At 40.1% G+C, this 25,561-nt stretch overlaps 2 protein-coding genes across 4 annotated transcripts in view; one reads left to right on the forward strand and one right to left on the reverse strand.

The window, feature by feature from the left end:
• Positions 1–17,313, forward strand: part of SLC24A2 (solute carrier family 24 member 2) — a 111,850-nt gene extending 94,537 nt beyond the window's left edge. For both annotated transcript variants that reach the window (XM_049796533.1, XM_049796534.1), the window contains 4 exons: positions 7,596–7,724; positions 14,292–14,381; positions 14,824–14,990; positions 17,064–17,313. In XM_049796533.1, the coding sequence (XP_049652490.1) occupies positions 7,596–7,724; positions 14,292–14,381; positions 14,824–14,990; positions 17,064–17,313 (636 nt within the window). The remainder of the gene's footprint in view (positions 1–7,595; positions 7,725–14,291; positions 14,382–14,823; positions 14,991–17,063) is intronic.
• A 166-nt stretch (positions 17,314–17,479) lies between these two features.
• The window catches only part of ACER2 (alkaline ceramidase 2), a 48,841-nt gene continuing 40,759 nt past the window's right edge, over positions 17,480–25,561 (reverse strand). For both annotated transcript variants that reach the window (XM_049796537.1, XM_049796535.1), the window contains exons 6-7: positions 18,584–18,693; positions 17,480–17,729 (exon numbers count right to left, since the gene is read on the reverse strand). In XM_049796537.1, the coding sequence (XP_049652494.1) occupies positions 17,572–17,729; positions 18,584–18,693 (268 nt within the window). In that variant the 3' untranslated portion in view covers positions 17,480–17,571. The remainder of the gene's footprint in view (positions 17,730–18,583; positions 18,694–25,561) is intronic.

A 25,561-nucleotide genomic window follows, 5' to 3' on the forward strand; every position in this document is an offset into this window, starting at 1 on the left:
GACAGTCCCAAGCAAGAAAAACTAAGGATACAATAAATAGAAAACTGGAAAGAATTATGACAGCTAATGAGAATTTCATAGAAACACATTAATGACTATTATATATGAAGATCTAATGCAACTTACGTCTAAACCTTTAATGACCGATTAAGGGATCAGTAGCAAAAGTAGTTTTCTCCTTTATCCTTCCACTTCAAGAAATGATGAGGGAAGAAACAAGAAGACCCAGCAGATCAATAACTGGCTTTGAGACTGGTGTCACGGGCAGAATGTTGTGGGTTTTGATCATGGGTTGGTCTACATGACACCAGGCCTGCTGTCAATAGACATGGTATACCTGTCTCAAAGGGGGAAAAGAATCTTTGCCCAGGAGTTAGCTGGGCTCATTGAAAGAGCTTTAAACTAGATTTGAAGGAAGAAAGGGATAAAACCAGGCTCACTAGAGATAAGCCTGGGGTTGGCACACCAGCGTTTGAGGGATGGACCGTGTGCTAACAAGGTCCTTCAGTCTACTCCACAATGTGCTGAGTACACTGGAGGACATTTGAAATGTCCCTGTACTAATGCACACAGCACCACAGCCATCTCAGTGGAGGTGGGGGTGGAGATGCACACAGCATCAAGGATGTAAGGGGTTGTCAATGCATTAGAAACCACTGAAGCACCTGGGAATAGTCACATAGGAATTAGGGCTTCTCCTCCCAGAAGGTGGCAGGATCAATAGCCCGACTGAAGTGTGTCTACACCAGTGCATGTAGCATGGGCAACAAACAGAAGTTGGAAGCCATTGTGCAGCAGGAGAACTATGATATAATTGCAATCATAGAAAAATGGTGGGATGACAACTGGAGTGCTGCAATGTATAGCTATAAACTCTTCAGAAGGGATAGGCAAGGAAGAAGAGGCTGTGGGGTGGCCCTGTATGTTAGGAAGTGTTTTGACTGTCTAGAGCTTGATGATGGTGATGAAAAGGTCAAGTGTTTATGGGTAAGAATCAAGGGAAAAGCCAATAAGGCAGAGATCATGGTCTCTGTTAAGACCACCCAACCAGGATGAAGAGACAGATGAAATATTCTATAAGCAGCTGGGAGAAGTCTTACAATTGCTAGCCCTTGTTCTCATGGGCAACTTCAACTTATCAGATGTCTGCTGGAAATACAATGCAGCAAAGAGGAAACAGTCTAGGAGGTTCTTGGAGTGTGTAGAAGATAACTCCCTGATACAGTGGGTGAGTAACCAACGAGGGCAGTCATCCCACTGGACCTGCTGTTTGTGAACAGAGGAGGACTTGTGGATGATGCAGTGGTTGGAGTTTGGAGGCTGTCTTGGGCCTAGCAACCACAAAATTATAAGAGTTTTCAATTCTTGGAGAAGTAAGGAGGGGGGTCAGCAGAACTGCTACCTTGGATGTCCGGAGGGCAGACTTTGGCCTCTTTAGGGTCCTGGTTGACAGAGTCCCTTGAGAGGCAGTCCTGAAGGGCAAAGGAGTTCAGGAAGGCAGGACATTCTTCAAGAAAGAAATCTTAAAGGTGCAGGAGCAAGCTGTCCCCATGTGCCAAAAGATGAGCCAGCAGGGAGGACCACCAGCCTGGATGAACATAGAGCTTTGGCTGGAACTCAGGAAAAAAAAGAGTTTATGACCTTTGGAAAAAGAGGCAGGACACTCAGGAGGACTACAAGGATGTCATGATGTTATGCAGGGAGAAAATTAGAAGGGCCAAAGCCTAACTAGGATTTAATTTGTCTACTGCAGTAAAAGGCAATAAAAAATGTTTCTATAAATACATTCCCTACAAAGGGAGGGCTAAGGAGAATCTCCATCCTTTATTAGATTTGGGGGAAAACATAGTGGCAAAGGATGGGGAAAAGGCTGAGGTACTTAATGCCTTCTTTGCCTCAGTCTTTAATAGTAAGACCAGTTCTCAGAGCATCCAGCCCACTGAGTTGGAAGACAGGGATGGGAAGCAGAATGAAGTCCCCATAGTCCAATGTGAAATGGTTAGCAACCTGCTACACCACTTAGACACACACAAGTCTATGGGGCCAGATGGGATCCACCCAAGGGTACTGAGGGAGCTGGCAGAAGGGCTCACCAAGCCACTTTCCATCATTTATTCAGCAGTCCTGACTAACCAGGGAGGTCCCAGTTGACTGGAAGTTAGCAAATGTGACGCGCGTGTACAAGAAGGGCCGGGAGGAGGATCTGGGGAACTACAGGCCTGTCAGCCTGACCTCGGTGCCGGAGAAGGTTATGGAGCAGATTATCTTGAGTGCCATCACATGGCATGTACGGGACAACCAGGGGATCAGGCCCAGTCACCATTGGTGTATGAAAGGCAGATCCTGCTTGACTAACCTGATCTCCTTCTATGACAAGCTGATCCATTTAGTGGATGAGGGAAAGGCTGTGGATGTTGTTTACCTGGACATTAGTAAAGTCTTTGATACTGTTTCCTACACTGTTCTCCCGGAGAAACTAGCTGCTCATGGCTTGGATGGGTGAACTCTTCGCTGAGTAAAAAACTGGCTGCATGGCTGGGCCCAAAGAGTTGTGGTGAATTGAGTTAAATCCGGTTGGCAGCCAGTCACAAGTCATGTTCACCAAGGCTCAGTACCAGGGCCAGTTCTGTTCAGTATCTTTATCAATGATCTGGATGAGGGGATCGAGTGCACCCTCTGTAAGTTTGTAGAAATAACCAAATTGGGTGAGAGTGTTGATCTGCTTGAGGGTAGGAAGGCTCTACAGAGGGATCTGAACAGGCTGGATTGATGGGCCAAGGCCAGTTGTATGAAGTTCAAAAAAGCTACATGCTGGGTCCTGCACTTGGGTCATAACACCTCCATGCAACACTATAGGCTTGGGGAAGAGTGGCTGGAAAGCTGCCTGGAGGAAAAGGACGTGGGGGTGTTGGTTGACAGCCTGCTGAATATGAGCCAGCAGTGTGCCCAGGTGGCCAAGAAGGCCAATGGCATCCTGGCCTGTATCAGAAATAGTGTGGCCAGCAGGACTAGGCAAGTGATCATTGCCCTGTACTTGTCACTGGTGAGGCCACACCTCAAGTACTGTGTTCAGTTTTGGGCCCCTCACTACAGGAAAGACATTGAGGTGCTGGAGCATGTCCAGAGAAGGGCAACAAAGCTGGCAAAGGGTCTAGAGAACAAATCCTGTGAGGAGCAGCTGAGGGAAATGGGGTTGTTTAGCCTGGAGAAAAGGGGGCTGAGGGGAGACCTTATTGCTCTCTACATCTACCTGAAAGGAGGTTGTAGTGAGGTGGGTGTCGGTCTCTTATTCCAAGTAGCAAGTGATAGGACAAGAGGAAATGGCCTCAAGGTGCAGCAGAGGAGGTTTAGATTGGCTATTAGGAAAAATGTCTTCACCAAAAGGGTTGTCAGGCATCGGAACAGGCTGCCCAGGGAAGTGGTGGAGTGACCATCCCTGGAGATGTTTAAAAGACACGTAGACGTGGCACTTAAGGACATGGTTTGGTGGTGGATTTGGCAATGTTAGGTTTACGGTTGAACTTGATGATTTTAAGGGTCTTTTCCAACCTAAATGATTCTATGATTGTATGAATTTGTGGAAGATTAAAAAATATGCCACATTCCAATACTTCTTGCCTGAGTGCCCATGTCTGACCATTGCCAGAAGCAACATACTAGTGTAAATAGGCCTTTGGTCTTGCTTAATATGGATGTTTCTATCTTCTTAGTCCAGTCAGTCTTACCATATTTTAAAAATCTGTAGAGATTTTACACTACTTTATCCTCTCCCACCTCCAAATCACATATTCCTTACCAGATCAACTTTTAAATGCAGCCAGGGAAAAGTTCTTCAGATGATCATGATCATAAGAGAAAGTGATATTGGTGCCAGTCATTTCTTCCAGGAACAGTATTAATGTGTTTAATGACTATCTAGAACACTTAGAATTAATGTTATTTGCAATAATATAAATAAACTGTTCATTTCTATGTTCATTAGCATATTCTGGACAACGCTTTCAGAAAAGTCACCAAAATGGACTTGGAAATTAAGAAGAACAATGATTGTACAGCTTCAGGTTTTACTTGACTATAGTATGACCTGTGTTTTTGTGACGGCAGTTAAATTTAGGTTCACATGAAACTGAATAGATACTGGATTATCATCAGAGTTCATAAAGTCAACTAATGCAGGTTTCCCATATGTTCACTCTAGTATCTTTAATACTAATTAGCTACAGAGTTATAGCAGGGAATGAGTTTTAGGGTGGTACTCATTTGCATATAGATGGGTACGTAGTACCACCTGAGCTGGCCTAGAGGAATGGAGATTTTTGCACAGTGGTGGCAGGTATGTCATAAACGAGCAGAATATTCTCCACTTCTGATGCAGCATGTGGAGGTCAAGTGAGACACCAGAAGGTAACTAAAATGTCACCACCATATGTGTGTTTAGGAAACTGAATTCCAGTGTGTATGTCATGTTATCATTGTGTTTTTCTTAGCATTGCAGAAGAGAATCATTCCGAACATTGCACGTACTGAGTTTTCATTATGCAGACTAAAATAAGTCAAAACTGTGGTTTCAGTATTAGTTTGTACAAACTGTGAGAATGCATATTCAGTATGTACATTGCAGATAGGCTGGAGCCACAGACAGTGCATGCAATCTCTGCCATAAATCTGTGCTGAGTCATTTTATATCACTGCCGCTTAGTCCAGAGCTTGACGCTCACATTTGCGTGGTTTTATAGCTGCCAAAATTATTTCCCTTTCATGTGTTCAACCTCAGAGGATAGTTCAGCATTGCTTTGAAATTCATGGAAGCTAGATTTACAAATACGTTGAAGTTCCTTACTTCCACTGATTTTTGGAAGGTCAGCATTTGAAAATCAGATGCTGATTCCAGTTTACAAAATACGAAATGGAGATCTAGTCTGTAGCATCTGTAATGCATCCTGGAGTTAAAAAAGTGAGAAAAAAGGTTTTGTCCCACTGCACTGTGAGCTCAAGTTTGGCATTACAATTTGGAATAGTTTTCTTGGTGAGAAGGATGAGGCAGTACAACCAGAAGGTGAAAAGATCTCAAACGGATGGATCAAGGTTTCCCAGAAGACATCTGGCAATCTCCATGTGTAATTCTTTGTGCTCCTTTGCTAGAGCCACTCATGTTGCCTGTGTGCTCATGCTGGCCCAATGCTGTTTGACACAGCCACGAGACCAGAATAAGGCCCAGTGTTGAAGTACAGTGTGTACTGGTACAGTACTGCATGAACCACCTTAAGTATTAATTTCCATACATTTTGCAGACTCATGTGCAAACTCAGACTAATGTAAAGCTTTTGTTGTGATTAAATACAGTTGTTAATCATGCCTAATCTCTAAAGATGGCAATTCAGGAAGTAGTTTGTCACTCAGTGCTGTTTATGAAGCAGTCATTTATGGAGCTTTATTCCAGCTGAGTCCGCTGCTTGCATTATACACAGGCCACTCAGAAAAAGTTACCTAGGCAACCCTTCAATTGGTCCTTTTGTGCTCAAATTTTACCTCAGTCATCATGTTTCAAAGCTGAGTGTCCATCTCAGATGGATTTTCCCACCCCAAGAGCATCTACCAGAATGGAAAAGGGACGGATTTGGTTTTTAGGAAGTAGCCCCACAAACTCCTGCACCAGTCCAGTCCTCCAAAAGTCAGACTTCAATAGATCTCAGCAGTGAAGTACAGATCATCTGTCCACTTTGGTAAAGAGCTGAAAGCTAAAGGCAAAAGCTAGCCTCTTACGTTGCTTAGGAGCCCCATAAGTACTGTGTGGAATGTGACAAATTGTGCCTATGTACGTTTTAAAATCTTAACCTATTATATAACCTGTTCACTTTACTGTTGTCCTACAATCATGCAACTTGGGAGTTTCACAAAGTGTAGGGGTTAACAAAATACTGTCTTCTGATCTCAAAGTAGCTGCAGCCTGTCAATGTGTCAAGAGGTAAATAGGGATTTGCTTCCAGTCCATTGGTGTCAGGTGATACTGCCTGATGGAAGAGCCTGAGCTAATAGTTAGACTTACTTGTGTAGGTACTGATCAGTTCAGGTAACTGAGTAGTTGAACAATTCAGGAGTTCATAATAGTAGAATAATAAAGACCAGTTATTCAGTTGAAATTAGCAGTAAGTAGAAAATATTTTGAACAATACCAACATATGCTGACATTTCATCAGTAACTCTTTTGCTCAGAAAAAAATAACTGATGTGATCATTCAAATGACTGCTTCTTATAGCATTGTCATAAGGTGTATTTAAGTGATCTTAAGACAGGGCAATAACTAACAAGAAACCTGTATTATAATCTATGGGAGGGGTAACTTGCACACTGCAGAGAGGACTGAAATCTCAATTATTATCTTTTTTGCAAAAGAAGAAAAGAAGAACACTACATGAAGAAGTAGTTGTATACCTCTCATGCTCTCAAACACAGTTTTCACCACGTACTCTTTTTTGGACTTCTTTAGCTTTCACTGAGCTCTCTAGAAATTTTTCCACAAGCTTAACAGGGTTTGCATTACACACATCTATGTGAAAGAACCGTTTAGGCCATTTTTTTCTGTTGCCTTATTCTGTGGTATAAGTTAGGCCGATGTGCAATTCTGGAGTGATTGCCTATCTATGATAAAAGTTAAAAAGTTATTTTAATATATACACCCAAAAGACTGAATCATGCTCACTTTGCTTTCTTTCTGTGGCAGTCTAAGAGGGCTCCATTTTGTTAGCAGAAGCAGTCTAAGGAAAGAGAAGTGTGTGGCAGCCAAAAGGTTTTCTGTCATGGGAGAAGGGGCCCAGGGAGGTTGGGTCATCTCCATCCTTGGTGGTTCCACAGCTTGACTGGGCAGAGCGCTGAGCCAGCCTGGTCTGACCCCCTCAGCTGAGCAGTGGAGCTCCCAAGGTCCCTGTCAGCCTGAAGTACCCTGTGGTCCTATGGACAAGAAAATCTCTCTCTCTCTCCCCCTCTCCCTCCTCCCCCCCCCCCCCCCCCCCCCTTAAAAGTTACTCACAAAAGCTTAAAAAGTTAGATATATATTTACATATATATGCACATATATATATATTTATGTGCATATATTTGTGTACACACACACGCACATACATTATCTCTGTCTCTATCTCTGTCTCTATCTCTGTCTCTGTCTCTATCTCTATCTCTATCTCTCTGTCTGTATGTGGCCAGGCTTGATGCAGTCCAGACCAGTTTTGACCCCTGACTAGACTAGGCCACATCCCAAAGGAGAGCCTGTGGGAAGACATATCAGAGGCACAAGGTTCCCCTCCAGGGAGAAGGCACAACTCTGCTCCATGCATCCCAAGGGACCAGCATCACTGTCAGCATAGCCGCAGACGAATGTCCTCAGGCAGCCTGTGCTGCAGGGGTATCTCATAGTCTGGCCAAAATCTTTTTACTCTGTACTAGCTAATGTTGTTAGGTAGGTGCGGTGTTAATGGAATGTTTTCAGGCCTCATGGGTTCTCGCTGAAACACAGCACAGTCCTCAGGACTCCTCTTTAAAGAATCCATAACCTCATTCACCCATGTCAGTATTCTGCTCACTGTGGCTTTTCTTACAGAATGAAGAGGATGAGGACCAGCCTCTCAGCCTGGCCTGGCCTGACACCCCACGCAAGCAGCTCACCTACCTTCTTGTACTACCCATTGTTTTTCCACTGTGGGCTTCTCTCCCAGATGTCAGAAAACCTGTAAGTAACTGTTGTTGTAAGTCAGTGTGTTCTGCACAACAGGGTTGCTCTTTAGCTAAATGCCAAAAAAGGACTGTAATGGATTTAGGTAAAAATAGGGCTAATGATTTTTTTTAATATTTTCTTTTTTGAAGAAGAGGTCACACATCAGTCTTCAAATCTTCAGTTGTGTGCTTATGGGCAACTGGTTGGTAACAGCTCTATAATGATTGCTCTTTGTATTCACTTATATTTTATGACACAAAGTGAAAGCTTTTAATACTTCTTCAGGGCCTTCAAATCTGCAATTCTAGATCTCCACTGAATATCACGTAAGTGCTGAGGAAGTCTGTCATCTGCAGTGCCCTAAAGGGTAGGACTGGAAAGATTTTAGACTGTCTAAATTTTCTCTGTGATTCAAAAATAATGATATGCATTATACTTAAATGCATGTTCTACTAGACCTTTGTCTGCTACTTGTCATCTTTTAATTTTCATACTAGAACAAGATCCCTAACTTGCTAGTTTTGTCCCAAACACAGCTTGAAGTAATGTAAGACTGATTATTAATACAAATTACTTTTTGTGACAAGTTTTCAGGTCTTATCACTTTTATATTCACATATACAAATAGACCTGACTGGGGAGGTTCATGGAAAGTAAAAGGAAAAAAGTCAAGAGCTGAAAAAATCCTTTTTTAATCTCCTTTCCTTTCTGGATCAAAAATAGATTTAAAACTGCTGCAAGAGGGGGATGCACAGCTTATAAGGTTATAAATCAACACCCTGAATTCTTTTTTCCTCCTCACACACACTGAAAAACTGCAATTCAGTGCAAGAAACAAGTTAAAATAGACCTCTGATTTGTTTTTAGATAAAGGTTTCTCAAAGGATATAAACTGACATTTTTCCTTCCAATCTTTAAGCTTTCTTTCTTGACGTTTTCAAACAACTCTGGTAAACTTGTTTTGTTTGATAACACAGACAACTTACTACATGAATTTAAAGATTGTTTATTTCTTTATTTATGCCCTCCTTTTATCATTCAGAACCATCCCTGTAATTTTTTTTCATAGTTTGGCCCCAAATAAGAAAGTACTGCTAAGAAATAAGTATGTGCATCATTTTGAATTTTGAAAATCTGGAGTTAACATGAGTAGACATTTAGCCTTATCCAATATTCTGTACTGTACAAATGAGAACAGTTGTTACAATAATGGTTTTGGAAAGCAAATATCTCAAGAAGTTGTGTGCAACTGTGTGATGGGTGTGATTATTAACACTAATATTACTCATAACAGAACTGGCATGCTGACATCCTACAGCTAAAATACCCTGCCGTAACACAAAATATAAGCACAGTTGTATACGCCAGATATGTCAATGGGCAACAGAGTTTTTAAATTTCATTCACTGAAAGGAGTAGCTTTTTATACAGAAGTAAAAGAAATATAGTTTTTTATTACATGTAGTAATAACAGAAAAGGTAATGGGCTCTATTAGTATGACAAGCTGCTTGCTTTGAACATTGCTGTCAAAGAATTAACCAGATGGTTGCATAAACTGTCTAACTTTTCAAGGACACTTCATTGGTGTGTTTGACTCTCAAATATTTTCACTTATGCCCGGGTGCCATCCCTGCTATTCCCTTCCTAACAACAACAAAACCCAATATCACAGCTCAGCATGTGCATCAGAAAATAACTTTCCATGAAATCCGTGAGGCAAAAGTTAAAACAAACCTAAAATAACACTTAAGTAGATTTTGTAGGTAGGCCTGCCCTCAGGGGCTTGATTTGCCAGTGTGGTAATTTTAGTCAGGAAACCAAATTCTGCATCAGGATGCTCAGATTAGCATGTGGATATATAAAATGAACACTTGTGTGCTATATACTGATTTGAGAGACCATATGGAGCCTTTGACATCCTCTGTGGGTGTCCACTTATCAAAAATGAGTTCTCCTTTCCTCCTAGAGTCTCTTTTCTACAGTATATTTTATATCCACATAATGGAGATGGTTTGACTGCATTTACTCATACTATACCAAGCTATATTTAGCTCCATGAGACCCAGAAGCTCTAGAAAAATTATTTCATATACAAGGTCTCTGGTTATAAAGTTAGCAAAATCCTTGCTGCTTTATTATACTCTGGTGTACAGATATGCAGATTTTTATATATTTAGAGTAGGTTATGCATTAGTTCAGCTAACTCTTAGCTGTTTCAATAGCTGACATGTTTTAATGTGTGTTTAGTGCCTTAATAATACCTGCTCACATTAAGCCAGTATATATTAAAATCCTTACTATAACATCAGTAATGTTGCTGGCAGTACACCAGAGGTAGGTGTGCCCTTGGGGAATTTTGTACCTGACTTTTTGTTTAATAACAGGTATTTTTCCTGTACTAATAGCTTATTTCCCCAGTGGCTCTGTAAAGGCCACAAACCTAACTGTCCACCTCCTGCAGTAAGGGATATTGACAGATTGAAAGGAAAATGACATGACCAAGGTAGCCCAGTGGGTCAGTGGCAGACATTGAACAACATCTCTCTTGTTATAGCCATACTGCACTGTCCATCCCTTTGTCTCACAGGCCAGAAAAATGGATACTGGGCTCCAGTCCTGCTATCACTGGACCAGTTCATATGGGGCAGTTCATTGTATCTCTGCAAATTCCCATTACCAATGAAGAGGTACAGCTTACATGAACTCTTGTTGCCATACAGAGATGCACTGTTACCAAGGGGACAAGGATAAGATGTTCCTCCACAGATCCAGTTACAGGAGGAGGTTCTGAGTAATCAGATTTAAGCACTGTCAAGTATGAAAGGAAAATCAAAGCTTGCAGTGCAGATAAATTTATGGATGAGACAAACACATGATTCATTCAGGTTAAAGGTAAAGATGTTGATAATAATACTGGCTAAAATTAGGACAATTACTTTGCAAATTACTAAGCACTCACTATCTTTCAGGATCAGGCTCTTAGAAGAAAAATCTTCGTACTTGGATTATTCTTGCTACTCAAACTCCTGTTTTTCAGACACTGGCATGAAATCAATGCAGACATGTACCAAGAAAAATGTCCTTAAGATTGCTAATAGACAGGAACAGTACCAATACAACCAACCTACAGTGAAACTACAAAATCCTTTCTCTTTTGTTAAAAGAAAATTGTATATGAACTGAATGAGCCATGACTTTTCTCATTTGTCTGTTACCATGACCACAACAGAACCAATTGGTAATAAATGGGGTTCTCTGTCTTTACAAGGCAACCATCACAACAGCTACAAGAAAAGGTGGACAGAAGTATTGCTGTCTGCCACCTCTGACTAATTCTTCTAGGAAAATGCTTGGAATTGGCAGCTCTCTAGATTTCCAATAGCTAGGGAGCTGCAATGAGATCAATCTCTAAAAAATGCTGTCATTAATTACAAAATAAGCATGATTATTATTATACTCTGGAAATAAAATCCATCATCTGAAAAAGAATCAGCACTCTCATTACTGCTTTTTTAAAAATTTCATCTATATGCAAATTACATAGCAGCATCTATGGAGTCCATTCTTGATTTCATCACCTGTAATATGTACAAGCTTTAAATTTTGCCCTTTTGGAGTTTAAATGTTCCCACTTTTAAGATGGGTCATGAAACTGTTCCACCTATTAAAGTACTCTTAGTCTTCAACTGCTGCTTATCAGTTAATGTTACTGGGAGAGGATTGGCTAAGACAGGCTAGGAATACACATGCTGCAAAGTTACTGACTCTTAATTCTTAGCCGTCCGAATTCTGTGGGTGTCTGACTCGGATAGGCAACGTCTCCTTGTTTTGCAAGAACCATTTGGTATATATAATCACACTGACAGAGAGCTATTACTGGCCAGTACAGCTCTTGCTGTATTAGTTTTGTATAAGACAATGTATGCTTATATCTTGAATGTTGTATAGTGATTATTCAAATTGCATTGCTATGAGGTACTCCGTGTAGAATTTGTGACCAGCTGCAACTAGCTTATGACTTCATCATCTCATTCACCATATGTGTTGCCAGAAAATCCCAGTATTTACAGAAAGACAAAAAATCTTGACAGTTGAGAGAGTTGGCTACTAAGAATGGTGAAGAAGAAGTGCTAGCTATTAAGTTTAAAAAAAGGAAATTGCTGTTTAGATTCATTCATACCTCCCAGACTCCATTCTGTTCCCACTGGTTTCAGATCACTATTTTAACAGCCATCTTTGTGTTCCTTTCAAATGGTGTTCTATTCAGACTAAGGTCTTCCATCTCCCAATGCATGTGAAGTTTTGGTTTTAGAAGTCCATCTGAGTAGGTTTAAATATTGGAAGCTCATCAGATTTTCTGATTTGACAAAAATTTAGAACTCTGTTTTGAAAAACTAACTGCTCTGTAAAGAATTAAGCAGTTAAGAAGCAGATCAACCAAAGTACCCTGGACAGTTCTAGAAACAGTGCTTGTGACAGTAATGGAATTTCCATGAAAAAGGATGTTTCCAGGTGCCATTGTGGCTATTTACACCTGTATTTAAACATAATGCCTTTAAAACACCTACTGGAATGATTTTCTAACTCCAACAGAAGTTCAGTTATTTATGTATGAGGGGGTTCGGGAGTGTTGTTAAATCTGTACCATCTTTAATATGTGTTCCTATGTATATTCAATTGTGGAATTGTACAGGTTATGTTAGTCAATGTTTACGAGTTCAGTTTTCAGGAGGGCCTTTAGCATTATGCACAGTGCCCACAGGGAGTGAGTAAGTGTTCTGTAGCACAGCCTACAGCTGCACCTGCTGCTAGAGCAGATACAGACCTTTTAAATTGTCGCATCTTGTAGATGAGTGTGCACAATTGCCATTGCTGACTTTACCTTTTCCCTGTCAGTAATGACCTGATCTCATTCCACTTACATCAGCAGAGAGTCTACACAACTTCAATGAGCTGCAGACCAGCCTCGCTCTTTTCTGGTTCAGCTGACAAAAGGCAGTGTCATCCCCACATGACCAGCTCTAATGGCTAGCCCAATTCACTAAGCACCTCTTAGTCCACAGCCACCCATGCTGATCAGTTCCTAAACGTGAGGCTATCCCATATAAATGCCTCTTGTGTCTGTTATACAATAAAAGCTGGCTGTGCAGCTCCATAAACTCCCTAAAAAAGAGGTCCTTGTTATGGCTTGAGCAAGCTGAATTGGCAAAATCCAAATAGTATTTTCTCTCCAAAAGTCATGTTCAGGGAAAACCCTGCAGTCCTGTCTGTTCCCACAACACCTAGGAATGACCCACAAGCTAATGAGTCTCCTGGTGCAGCAGGGTCATGTCCTGCAGTGGAGAGGGGTGCAGGCACGGTGCACTGCCCTAAAATTTTGGAGGACCCTGCAGAGCAAAAAGTGGAAGTGGATTTAGGGAGGATTTAACAGGAAAAGGTAGTCCTGGAACAAGTATTCAAAGTGGTATAACTTCCACAAGCAGTCCTACTGGTTATTCATGAAAAATTGTAGGACTCTGCTAATGGCATGTCAGAAGTCATCTGGGGTGAGGATCTGTGTTCAGAAGGTCGATGCCCATAAAGACTGTGGTTTCATTCAAGACTGGTAGCATTCATTCACAGTACAAATTTCATTTTAAATACTAATTTGATTTAGACAGTGATTGCCTGGTACAGTACTGCAGTCATGTTTCCATCCTTTAGTAGTTAACTTGATCTCTTTTTGTTACATAGATCTAGCTAGCCAATAGGAAATATGGATGATGCAAAAGACTGGAAAGAACAGAAACTAAAATAAATAAATAATCTGTAAATAACCCATTCATTGGCTGCAAGAATGCTTTCTATTCCAAGTTTGACATTAGTAAGGGAGACACTAAAAATGAAAATGAAGTTACCTTGGTGTTATATGGATTTTTTAACTCATTGAAGGGCCTGGAAGTGTGTTTTACATGTTTTTATAACAAACTTCTCTACAAAACAAAGCATGGCAAATATGTGCTTAGTGTATCTTCTGTTCTAATTGAGAAAGTGTTTTTTTCCGATGAAAAGTAAATGCCCTAATAAATTTTAAATGTGTATTTTTTTAGCTCTGTCACATGGCAGCCCTTGTTATACTGACTGTGAAAGGTGTTGCTCAAAGTTATTGATATATGAATGAAAGGTATGGGAACCTGTTTTAGCAATTTGAAAACATTCTTTCTGAATAAGCATGAACTTAGTAATAAATTTAGAAGTCAAACCACCATTCAGCTAAACACATATCTAAACTGTGGCATAACAGAATATGATACAAATGACAACCCCAAACTTGCCATTCATCATACAATTTGTTAGGAGGTGTTATTTTACAACTGAAGTGGTCGGAAGAATGAGGCACAGGGAAGTATATAGCAGTGTAGGGAGTCAGTTTCTTACCATTCTTGGCATTTTTTTTTATGACCTAATGATGATCAGAATAGTTGGTCAGAACCGGTGATCAGAAAAAAGGAGAGGCCACTGTCATTTTGAGAAGCAAATAAGAGCACAGCATGTCAGCCTTCAACATAGGTATTAACTGTTTCTCTCTGTTTCTGTTTCAGAGCTCAAGAAAATTTTTTCCTATCACATTTTTTGGCTCTATCAGCTGGATTGCATTTTTTTCTTACTTAATGGTCTGGTGGGCACATCAGGTAAGGAGGTGATACTGGTACAAAATACAAGCCCTGCATTGTGTTTTGCACTGTGAGAGATCATTTAGTATCAGAGTCCGTCATCTATATCATGCTGAGTAGTGCTTTATTTTAGGAGCTGCAACCACAGATGAAGTAAATCACTACTCAGTAAATGGAAAGTAGCTCAGAGAGCTGTAGTTGTCCTGACCACAGGACTTAATCATTCTGGTAACATTAGAGCCATCAGCAAATGCTTGTCAATACCTACTGGTTCTATTTGTCAATCTTATCTTTCTCCTGAAACTTGTGGAAATCTGTGAAAATGAGTAATTCTCCAATCTTGCCTGTATTCTCCAAGCTAGTTGGCAAGCTCCAGGATAATATTCCTGGTTAAACAGGTTTACAGCAGAAAGCATTTCTTCACTGCAGGACATTTTTTTCTTTTTTTTTTTGCTTTTAGGTTGGAGAGACCATTGGTATTAGCGAAGAAATCATGGGATTGACTATTCTAGCTGCTGGCACATCCATTCCTGACCTTATTACCAGTGTTATTGTAGCACGCAAAGGTCTGGGGGACATGGCTGTATCCAGTTCTGTTGGAAGCAACATATTTGACATCACAGTGGGGTAAGTCCTACAGCAAGAAAATTGTGTCTATTTTAACAAGTCTTTTGTTCTTAGCATGTTGCCGTGGTTTTGCCAAGGTGCTGTCTACAACAATTTTCTGCCATTGGTGCTTAAAATGGAGAGTGATGCAAATATGCAGTGGATGTTACTGTTTCAAGTGCTCAGAAGTTTATAGATATTTGCATGACAGAACTGTTACAAATTTGTTGCCTAATTCTTTGATATATTGCAGAGCTGCCTAGGCAACTGAATTGCACTTTAAAAAGTATGCAAGAGCATGATTCCAAGAAAGAATTTCTGAAGCTTTTTTCCATTTTGTCAGGTTGCTGCTGTTTGCTTATGTTACCACTCATTGTGGTTATACTGGAGCTTTCTTTATAAATGATGATCAGGAATGATTCATTGCCTCTGCTGTATTCAGCATGTTACCTGTAATAAAAACAGAATGTCATTGTTTCGTGTAGCTCATTTAGGCTGTTCTTGATATGTGATTTTCTTATATACCTGGCAAGTCCCAAATTACAAACCAATTCTCTATTAACACAAAGGACCCTTTGTATAGTTCTGACAATGTGAAGCAACATATGATGGTGCAGAAATGTGCTATTTACACTTTACTGCTTCATGGCAGCTCTAGGGTAATGATGTGTGGCATGTGGTTGGAAATCAAATTCCTTTTTTACCTTTTGAGACCAAGCTAGATCAGGTCCAGAAATGTTGTAATCTATGTCTCAGTGTTTCAAAAATGTGCAGGAAATACACAGACAAACTCTGTCTTTATACCCCCATTCCCATCTTCAGCACAGGATAAAGGCACAGAGAATCATGTCCATACTCTCAGTTTCTCCATCCTTGATTGTTTCTTGCTGTCACATAAGCAGAAGAACAGGTCTAGTCATAGTTGTAGACCTGGACAGCCTAGTCATAGAATAGATCATGGTTTTCACTGCTGAAAATATACCAGCAACTGCACAGACACAAAAAGGAATCCTGAAGTTAGAGTGGATAGTAAATGGCTTTTTTACTCCATCTGTTAGATAGTGGCAATACCTTTGGACACAGCAGAAAAACTGGGCCACTTTTTCCTATTAGTCCAGAAGCATGAAGTGTTTGAAATAACATCTATAAGCAGCAGATCTGCAAAATACATGAAAATATTATTCCCTAACATGTGCTTCAACTTAGAGCACATAGGGTGCATTACAAAACTTTTCCCTTTTGAAGTGCTTTCTTACTTTTCTTAAAATTTTTAGTCTTCCTGCCAATGGAAATATTGTCCTTTACCAGTCTGCTAGACCTGGTATATTTACAACAGAAATGGCACAGTGGAGCTATAGGCTGGTGTAGTTAGTACTGAGGCTGTAATAAATTATTCTCTCTTGAGCTGCTTATTCAAAGTTTGAATGTTGTAAGCTTCTGACAACTCTCTTCATGCTTTCTAAGCCTGCTAAGCTCCAATCAGTGGCTTAAATATTTATTTCAGCTTGACATCTTCCAGAGGGATGTTGCCTCATTCTGTGGCATTGGAGATGAGAAATGTAATGACAGCAAATACAGAAACAGAAATTAAACTGGAGTTCAGGTGAAGTTCACATTTTAACACAGGTTTATACAGTAAATGTGGATGAAGACTTTTAACGGCCAAATTTTGGGAGCAGTGGCTTGCAGAGTGCTGGTTCTTCATGGCAAGGACATGTCTTTATGCAACACACCCTCCTGTCATGCAGACTCTTGGAAGTAGATTCTTCCACAGATGGTCTGAAATCCAGAAACAAAAGAAAGAGGTCTTCCTGCTCACAGACAGGATGCCTGGTGATTTGTCAACCAAGGGAAAAATAATTCACCAATGTAACTGGTTGAAGAGTGGGGAGCCTAAATCCCATGTGCTCTCCCCAAGAACCATGAGCAAGCTGACAAATTAGATTTATGTACATATTAGAAGAGTTGAAACTTTTCCTGCCTCACTTTATGCAGGAAGCTTCTGATTGTATTTTGAAGTGCCTCCAGAAACTTTCTAGTGTCCCTTTCTGCACCTCTGCAATTTTTCCAATTTATTTTTCTGTTTCTTAACAGCCTTCCTCTTCCGTGGCTCCTGTATGCTGTGATTAACAGCTTTGCCCCGGTGACAGTCAGCAGCAATGGTCTGTTTTGTGCGATTGTCCTCCTCTTCATCATGCTGCTCTTTGTCATCCTCTCCATCGCTTTCTGCAAGTGGAGGATGAATAAAATCCTGGGCTTTCTCATGTTTGGGCTTTATTTTGTGTTCCTGATTGTCAGCGTCCTCCTGGAGGACAAAGTGATCCAATGTCCTGTCTCCATCTAGTGGAAAGTGCTTTTTCTCAAGAAAAAAAAAAAAATTGTTTTAAAAAATACATCTATCAAAATGAAACAGTGAAAAACTGCAATGGAAGGCTTCTATGAGAATAACATACGGATTTGTAAATTTCCTCTCCCTCAATTTTAAAAGAGAGAAAGAAAGAAAAAGAAAGAAAGAAAGAAAGAAAGAAAGAAAGAAAGAAAAAGAAAAGGATACAAAGGATGGATCCCAGAGATGAAGAATGACCACTGCTGGACAGCACAGTCACACCTGGAGGGCTGAGTCCAGCTGCACTGAGGTTTTCTTTGTCTGCTGCAGGACATCCTTGTTGCTCAGTACTGGAGATGCTGCGCACGCATGGAAATAGTGAAAGCTGCTGCTTCTCCTATGTCTATGGTACATATCCGCAGACTTCTCGTTCTCTGTAGTAGTATACGCAGACACACAGCATGCTCAGTTCTTAAAGCTCTCGTTTTCTAAGGGGAATGTTAATATTAACTTTGTGGAGGCACCACCCCCCACACACCCTGGTATGGGATTTTTCTGATAATCTGCTGAAATTCCTGAGTGGAAAGCATTCACTGAGCACATGAATCACAGACAGGGAAGAGCTTGCTCCTCTCTTCATATAAGTGGATTTATATGATGTGATTTCAGCAAAGCCAGGGACTTCATCAGTGTTTTGATCCTCTACATCACAGGTCTGTAAAGGCAATCAGCAGGACATTAATGGTAGTTTATTACATCTTGCAAAACTCTTCAGATTCCAGAAACTCTGGCTCTGGCACTGAAGGGGCCACACTGCCTGGCCATCTTGTAACTGTGCAGATTTTCATTGCATTCACATGCAAAGACCAAAATGGGGATACTCTTTCTTCTCTAACAGCAATGCAGCATGCAGAGAGATTATACAACTACTGTGTGAACACACCATTTTTTCTAATGCAGCAATACCAACAACAGTACCAATGGCTTTCAGATGCTGTTATCATTATGAGTTTGCCTTTTCATGCCAGAAGAAAAAGGCTAATTTGCTTATGCATAGTATTTCATACAGAAAATAGAAGTAGTTGTAAAGTGGCAGCCTAATTGCTGAAGTGGGTATCTTTCACTGTTACTTGGAGTGTAAGGACCTTCACAGCTACATATACCCATTGCTGGAAGAGATCCCCAGCTGATGTACAAAGCCGGGGCAGTTCATATTTGCTCTTACAAATCTTGAAACTAGGTAGGAGAAACTAACAATTTAAATACAGTGGAGCTGCAGGAAACCTACCTGAAAATTTTTCAGTATTGCTGGAAGTGTGAATGTCTAAAGAAGCCCAGGAAGGAGTGAAAATGCAATATTCTTTTACTGAAATCCTGAGGGAAGGAGAAGGTCCAAACCTAGAACAAAAAAATAAGGAGGGAGAAAGCAATGAAGTTTTCATCTTTCCTGTAGTTTGGATGATCAAAGAAAAGTAAATAATGAGAGGACTGGAACGGGTGTTAAGAAATTATTACAGATAATCGTCGTTTGTTTGTTCAAGTCTTTTGTGCAGTTAGAATTCATGAAATTTCAGTGCATTTCTGTGACCTGTTTCAGCATTGTTTTGTATTCGTATTGTGCTCACAATGGCAATACCATGCTCACAGCTGTATAACAGAAGGCTCAGCACATTTTGTCTTGTCCATTTTTCTGTGTTCCATGCTGTTTGCTTCTCACTCTCCCCTTTGTCCTTTACTGTTTTCCTGTTATATGTGTTTGTATGTAACAGTATCTGGTTAGAGAGTAAGGACTTGACAGAAAACAATGGTAGAGAAAACAGTAAAAAACACATATTAAAAATTGCTAAAATGTTAATACTATGTGATGTCATGAAGAAAAAAGTGAGATAATCATGAACAAAAGCAAAAAACCTGTGAGTTACAATGTCTACTACTCATGTCTTGTTCTAAGGTATTAAGTCCTAGCTACATTCAGAATCAGTATTTGATCTTAACCATACATTTGCAACATCTCTTGCTTCTTAGTGCTTTTTGATGTGAGCTTCTCCCGTTGTGAGCAAAAATTTGCCTATGTATTTAAGATCCTTCATTGCTCCAGAATCCTTACCTGTCTTAACGATAGTGCTGCCCACCTCTCAACAGTTGTTTCAACGGGTGTGTTATATACACACCTACAGTGCCCTCTACTGTTGTCAGCAATCTTGCAAAAGGAAATCTATAACCCAAATTCTGAAGCTCAAATGAAACGATGTCCCAAATTACAGAGCTGACTCCAGAGTATAATCTGTCCCAGAGGAGTCACTAAATGCTTTTTTTTCTGATGACTAGCTCAAAACAAGCGATCCTTTCCCACTTGAGCAGAATAAGACAGAGTGATCTAAATGAGCATGTGCAGGATCATGATAGGTCTGTGTATATGGGCACTTAGAATATACAAAGATGCCCAGATTCACTGGTCTGACATTTCAAATTAAGAAACCAAGAAAGGGCAAGAGTCTGATCCCTGTTCAGTACATTAGGCCTTTTTCTTTTTCTTTTTCTTTTTTTTTAATGACTTCACGGCCAGCATGGCATAAGTCCCACACTGGAAAGCAAAAAGCCCTGCCTGACCTTGAGAGCTTTAGGAGCACTCTGGTGCATTCTGCAAAGTGAGGGTAGCAGGAGCAGAGACTACTGCCCCACTGAGGGCAGGTAGGGAGAAAAGAGTAACTGATTGAACACCGTAGACACAAGGAATATTTCAGTCCAGAGCTGGCATGAACAGCTTGAATGAGGAATTTTTTGTGTAGGGCTAAGCACTGGTATCCTGTAATGGCATTTGTATACTGTCTTAAAATATATCTGATTCATTTCATCCCTGTGTCTGCTTGCCCTTATCAACCTATTTATCTTGGAAGGTATTAAAAGTAATTTTTTCCCCTCAGGAGTGAGACACCTCACAGCTCCCACTGCCTTGTGTCTGCTGGGCAGATCATTATTCAAATGGCTGAATAACTGTGCAGTCAGTGGCAGCTCAGCTCCAGAGGTAACAGAGATTTCAGTTGTGGGGTGCTTTCTGTGGAGGCTGGCTGTGAAAGCTGGCTATACTTATGAAGGCAGCTTTCTACATAAGTGCTGGGGTAAATTGTTTCAGAATACTTGCACGCTGATGTGCTCTTTGATTGTAATCAGCATATATAGATATATAACCAGATATATATAGCAACAGCTGTGCTGGTAGAGAAAAGAGAGGAATGGGATAGAGGGAGAAGTATGTCCCCTTATCCCATGTGGGAGGAGTTTGAAAATCTTAAACTGGAGCGCTGAGGGAACAGCCAAGAGCTGCTCCAACCCAGTGACTGGATGGCCATAAGCTGTCCAGGCTCAACACTGCCAAAAATGCATACCACTTGTTAGGAAACTCCTATTTTACAATGACAACATATTTCACATCATAAAGTGTTTCTCATTGTTCATAACTGTTTCAGTGTGGGATCCATGAACACTTCTTAATGCTGTACACCTAGAAGTCAAAACTAGATTTCTATTTTCTTCAGTTAAAGTTCTAAATGATTTCACTAGGGATCTGAGCCCACAAACTGCCCGAATTCTACAGTGAGTTAATCCACGCTGAAACCTCTTCCACTTGCCTGTATGCCTGTGCTCATTCATTCAATTGATGCTGCTGTCTGCATAATCCTTATGAAGCATAAATGAATAATTAATACAGAAATGGGTGTTACGATCAAGATCCTGTTCTAGCTTAGTGTTTTCAGGACAACACCAGGTTGGCAACACAGTAAGTAAGATAAGAATGCAACTTCAGATTAAATAGCCAACTCTCTGTGGCACCATCACACCTGAACAGAACCCATGTTGGACATGATTTTTGGAAGGGATTTCCAGTAGCATGTGAGTAGGATCATAGGTCAGATTGTAACCTGTTTTAAAGATTTTCTGCACTAACTTCATTGGAATTAAAGAAGTGAGTGGGGCCCATCAGTACAAAATACCATTGGACTCCTACAAGTATTTGCCGTTTTCCAGGTTAAAAAAAAAAAAAAAAAAAAAAAAAAGCTGGCTTCCCTCTGCAGGAACCACCATAGTTGAATCTGTAGGGTAAATGCTATAAAAGTGTGATAAAAAGCGTGACATGAGGATGATCTCCTCAAGAGCTACACGTAGACATGGAAAAATCTTTCAGCAAAGCTCTGTGTATTTTAAATGAACTATTTTACTGAAAGCTAGTGCTTTCTTGTAGTGCAGACAGGCTCTCTGTGTCCGTATGCCTCTGCTTATTTATTCAATTGATGTGGCTGTCTGCATAATCTTCATGAAGCATAAAGCACAGTGAATGATAAAAAAACTTATCTAGATGTCATTTGATGTTTGTAATGGCAATGAACCTACCATATAATTTCCACACATGCTACTCTGAAGTAGTTTATGGTCACTGTCACTCATGGTACTGTTGTGTGTGGATATGAAGGTCCACAAAGCTGTAGGTTAAACGTGGTTAATCCAAGTACTGTAAAAAATAGATGCTTAGAAATATTCTTAATGTTTGGGTGTTTTTTAAGGGATTATTTCTCTGGTTGTCTTTTACTTCATTACATATTTTGCAAAAAAAGGGGATATACAATGTTTTTTAATTATTATTCTTTCAGCAGTAATTCCTTATAATAGCATCTTGTGGTCCATGTAACTTATGTTCTGAATCAAATATGAGTCTGTATCAGATAGATTTATTTAACTTATAATAAAGAAATAATCCCTTCTCCAACAACTGGCCCACTGAAATCCAGAAGATTTCTGCCATTAACTTGGGCAAGATACAGATTTTTATCTTAGGATCCCATATTGCATAAATGCACTTGCATAACAAACATAATTGTCCTGGGAGCTATGTACAAAGACAAAAATTGCATTCACTTGTATTCTTGGAAACTATTTTACCTCTTGTAAATAACAATGACACAACTAACTGAGAAAGAGACATGGTTAGTTCCTTTGAGCAGGTGATTCTTGTTTTCCTGCTATTCCTGAAAAGTTTGATGCAAGAACTTGCAGCTGGAAACATATCTGCAGAAAGTGATTTTGAGATTAGCAAATGGGGATAGTTTGCACTCAACAGTGTGGAGAAGAGTCCTGCTCCAGTCCTCCAACAGATGTGGGTTTCACTCCTGGTAGATGTTAAAATGATCCTTCTTGAATCTGTTGCCATCAAGTTACAGGAATATCAGTATTGAGATATCTGTTATTTCCATTGGGACTGGGGAGAGTATCTTCCAGATTGAAGTTATGCAATTCAGTGCACCCATCTGACACAGAAGTCATACATGGATCACAACCCCGTAGTCCAGACAAGTCATTCTGTAGATCGGCTGTGTGTTGCTAGTTGTCAGTGTATGGCATCGCCATTGCAGGACTTGTCTGTCTGGATGGGTGCAGCTAGTTTGCGCGTTCCCCTGCCCATGCTCCTGCCTGGCTGGATGTAAGCCATGTCTTCTCCAGAAGCCATGTAATTGCATTAGTGTGGCACTGAGCCCATGCTCCCAGCCAGCCAGACACAGGTCAGCCCCAGCCTAGAAGCCATGTAACCACTTGGAGCATGGGTAGACCAGACACACAACTGGCCATATTGTTCCTACATGAGCCATAAGTGGCCCAGGACAAGATTGAGTAAGAAATATTGTAATTTGAGATTGGTAAATGAACTGTACATTCATGTAGATTTATTGTAAATTCACTGCTCATCAAACACAAAAACAATCCAAACAATGAAATTTATATGCGTTTGTAAAGATCTTGCACTTTACTATTTTTTTTTTACTTTTATTTTATGTCACATAGTTGTCTTAATGCAAAAAGAAGCCATAAAAACCCAGAAGACTAGTATGGGGTTTCTAAATAAGGGGATCATTAATTTTAAAGTAAAGAATCCATTACACGTCTCTGTTTAAGGTATAATGTAAAATACTGTCAAATAAATGTACAGTAAAGCAGGATCTGGTTTTGCCTTAGTAAGCTGTGAGTAAGTCAGGGAGAGTTTGCTCATACTCTTGAGCTTCCCTGTGAGACTGTACAAAATGCTGCACACTGCCTTTGCAGCAGGGGCTCAATCCTGCCATCCTTGTTCACCCCAGAAGAAGGAATACAATGCTTGCAGAGTCGGGCCCAGTGAAGCAATTAAATCATCCTGTTACTCTAATGCTTTCTCCCACTGAGATCACAGTAAAGGAAGCTCCTCATATTTTAGTAAGCTTATAAGAGATGAGTTACCTCTGTCACATGTTTTACAAAAGTATTAAAGTTTTCAGGGTCAGGCTATCCAATAGCAACCAACCACGTCTTTCAATCCCCCATCAAAATTAAGTAATGCCAAAGGGATTTTTGCTTGGGTTTGTGTTCATTTCCATTATCAAGATCTCTGTTAACACAGTTCTAATTTTGGAATCCTGACTCTGGGGAGTTGACTCACATGAGTAGAAATTATTTCTGTCACTTAAGATGGCAAGATCAGGCCACTGTATTGTCATTTGAAACTAATAGTAGCATGTTAGAACTGACAATCAGATGCTATTTTTGTAATAAAGCTTTTTTAGCTTGTTTGTTTCACTTTGTAGTTTTCATATTCTTTCAATTCTCATTTTCAACTTATTGTAAGAAGAATCTGAAGAAGTCCCCCATCGTACTCATTTCAAACTTAAAAACAAGTACATTGCCATGGAAGCCAGTCCAGGCAACCCCCTGAAAATTCCAGTTTTTCTCATGTGTTTATGTGTATGGATCATTATTCACTAGATGAAACTCTTCTATCTCTGAATCAGTATATTCTCTGTGTATGGATCATTATTCACTAGATGAAACTCTTCTATCTCTGAAGCAGTATATTCTCTGTGAATATAAGTTTGTATATAGTGTGAAAGTTACCATTATTTGTACATAGGCTCTCGGAAATAATCCCTTCTGTCAGAGGTCCTACTTCACTGTATCTACAGAATGTTTCGCTGTGGCGTGTACACTTTCTCACCTTGTGATATCAATACAGAGCTCTTCATGTAAATCACTTTATGTAATTGAGTTGTCTAAGTGTGAATAAGAGTAACAACAATAAATACTAATAAAAAGACTTAACAGTGTGTCATTTTGCTCAGTATCTTCTGTCTTAATTGTCTTGGACTACCTGCTCTGGGTTGAATGATGATCTGCAATGCTAGTCTACATCGTAAGTGTTTAAGCAGCACTGACTGCCTGTTGCCTTGTCACTGTGCTACCTGCTGTGCATACACAGAGTAAGGAAAACATCTGTGTTCCGGGGAGCTTAAAAGGTAGTTAAACAAGGATTTTTCATCTACAGCCCAATGTGAATCCACTAGATGACAACTTCCTGGAGCTGTGTTATGTCTGGAGCCCTGTGGTCCCATTTGGGCCAAGTTCCCCTACACTTCTTTACTGACAATGTTTGCTCATAGGTTGTTTTGAATGTCATTCTTCAGTTTGACACCTTCTCATTTAATCTTCAGGCTGCACAGTCTGTTGTCCTTGCTAGCTAGGATGTTTGGCTTTTTTTTCAGTCTGTCATTGGATGAATGATACTTTTAAGCAAAACAGTGATCTTCAATAAATAACAGCAAAGGAAAATCAGTAATGTTAAAAATTTCCCCTAATCAACCAAACTTTCCATCTTCACAAGTTATTAAAAGTTGCAATAAATGTTATTACTTGCTGTTTCTCCTGCAGCAGCCCCAGGAAGTCATCCTCCATGGTAAATCGAGACATTTTTTATGAGGCATTGTGCCAACCCTAAAGGTTTGAGCTCAGGACAGAGACTTTTCATTCATCTTTAACCATATTACAGCTTTAAAATTTTAGATGGGAAGCAACAAAAGAAATTTGCAAATAGACTAAGAGGTGAGAATGGTCATTGTCCTGAGACATTCATGTCTTCCAAATGGGAAAAACAACAAGGTCAAGCACATTCTAAGAAAAGCAAAGTTGGTGTATGCTGCAAGTCAGAGAGGCACATGTGGGATGCTTTGAAATTTAGGTTGGAGATACAGAGTTTAAAAGAAAGACTGTGTTAGGCTTTATCTGAGCAGTGAATATGCTTATACACACACATACACACACAGGTGTTCACAGCTGTGCTTTGTGGGTGTGTGTTGTCTTACCCCACTGCTTGGTAACATTTGATCCCTGCCTCAACTTCAGCCCCTTTGAAAGGAAGTAGAGGATTTTAAATCCTTCATTACTATAGCAGGCCTTGATGGTATATGACTGGTGT

Source organism: Accipiter gentilis, chromosome Z (genome assembly GCF_929443795.1).
Source record: "Accipiter gentilis chromosome Z, bAccGen1.1, whole genome shotgun sequence".
Lineage (NCBI taxonomy): Eukaryota > Metazoa > Chordata > Aves > Accipitriformes > Accipitridae > Astur > Astur gentilis.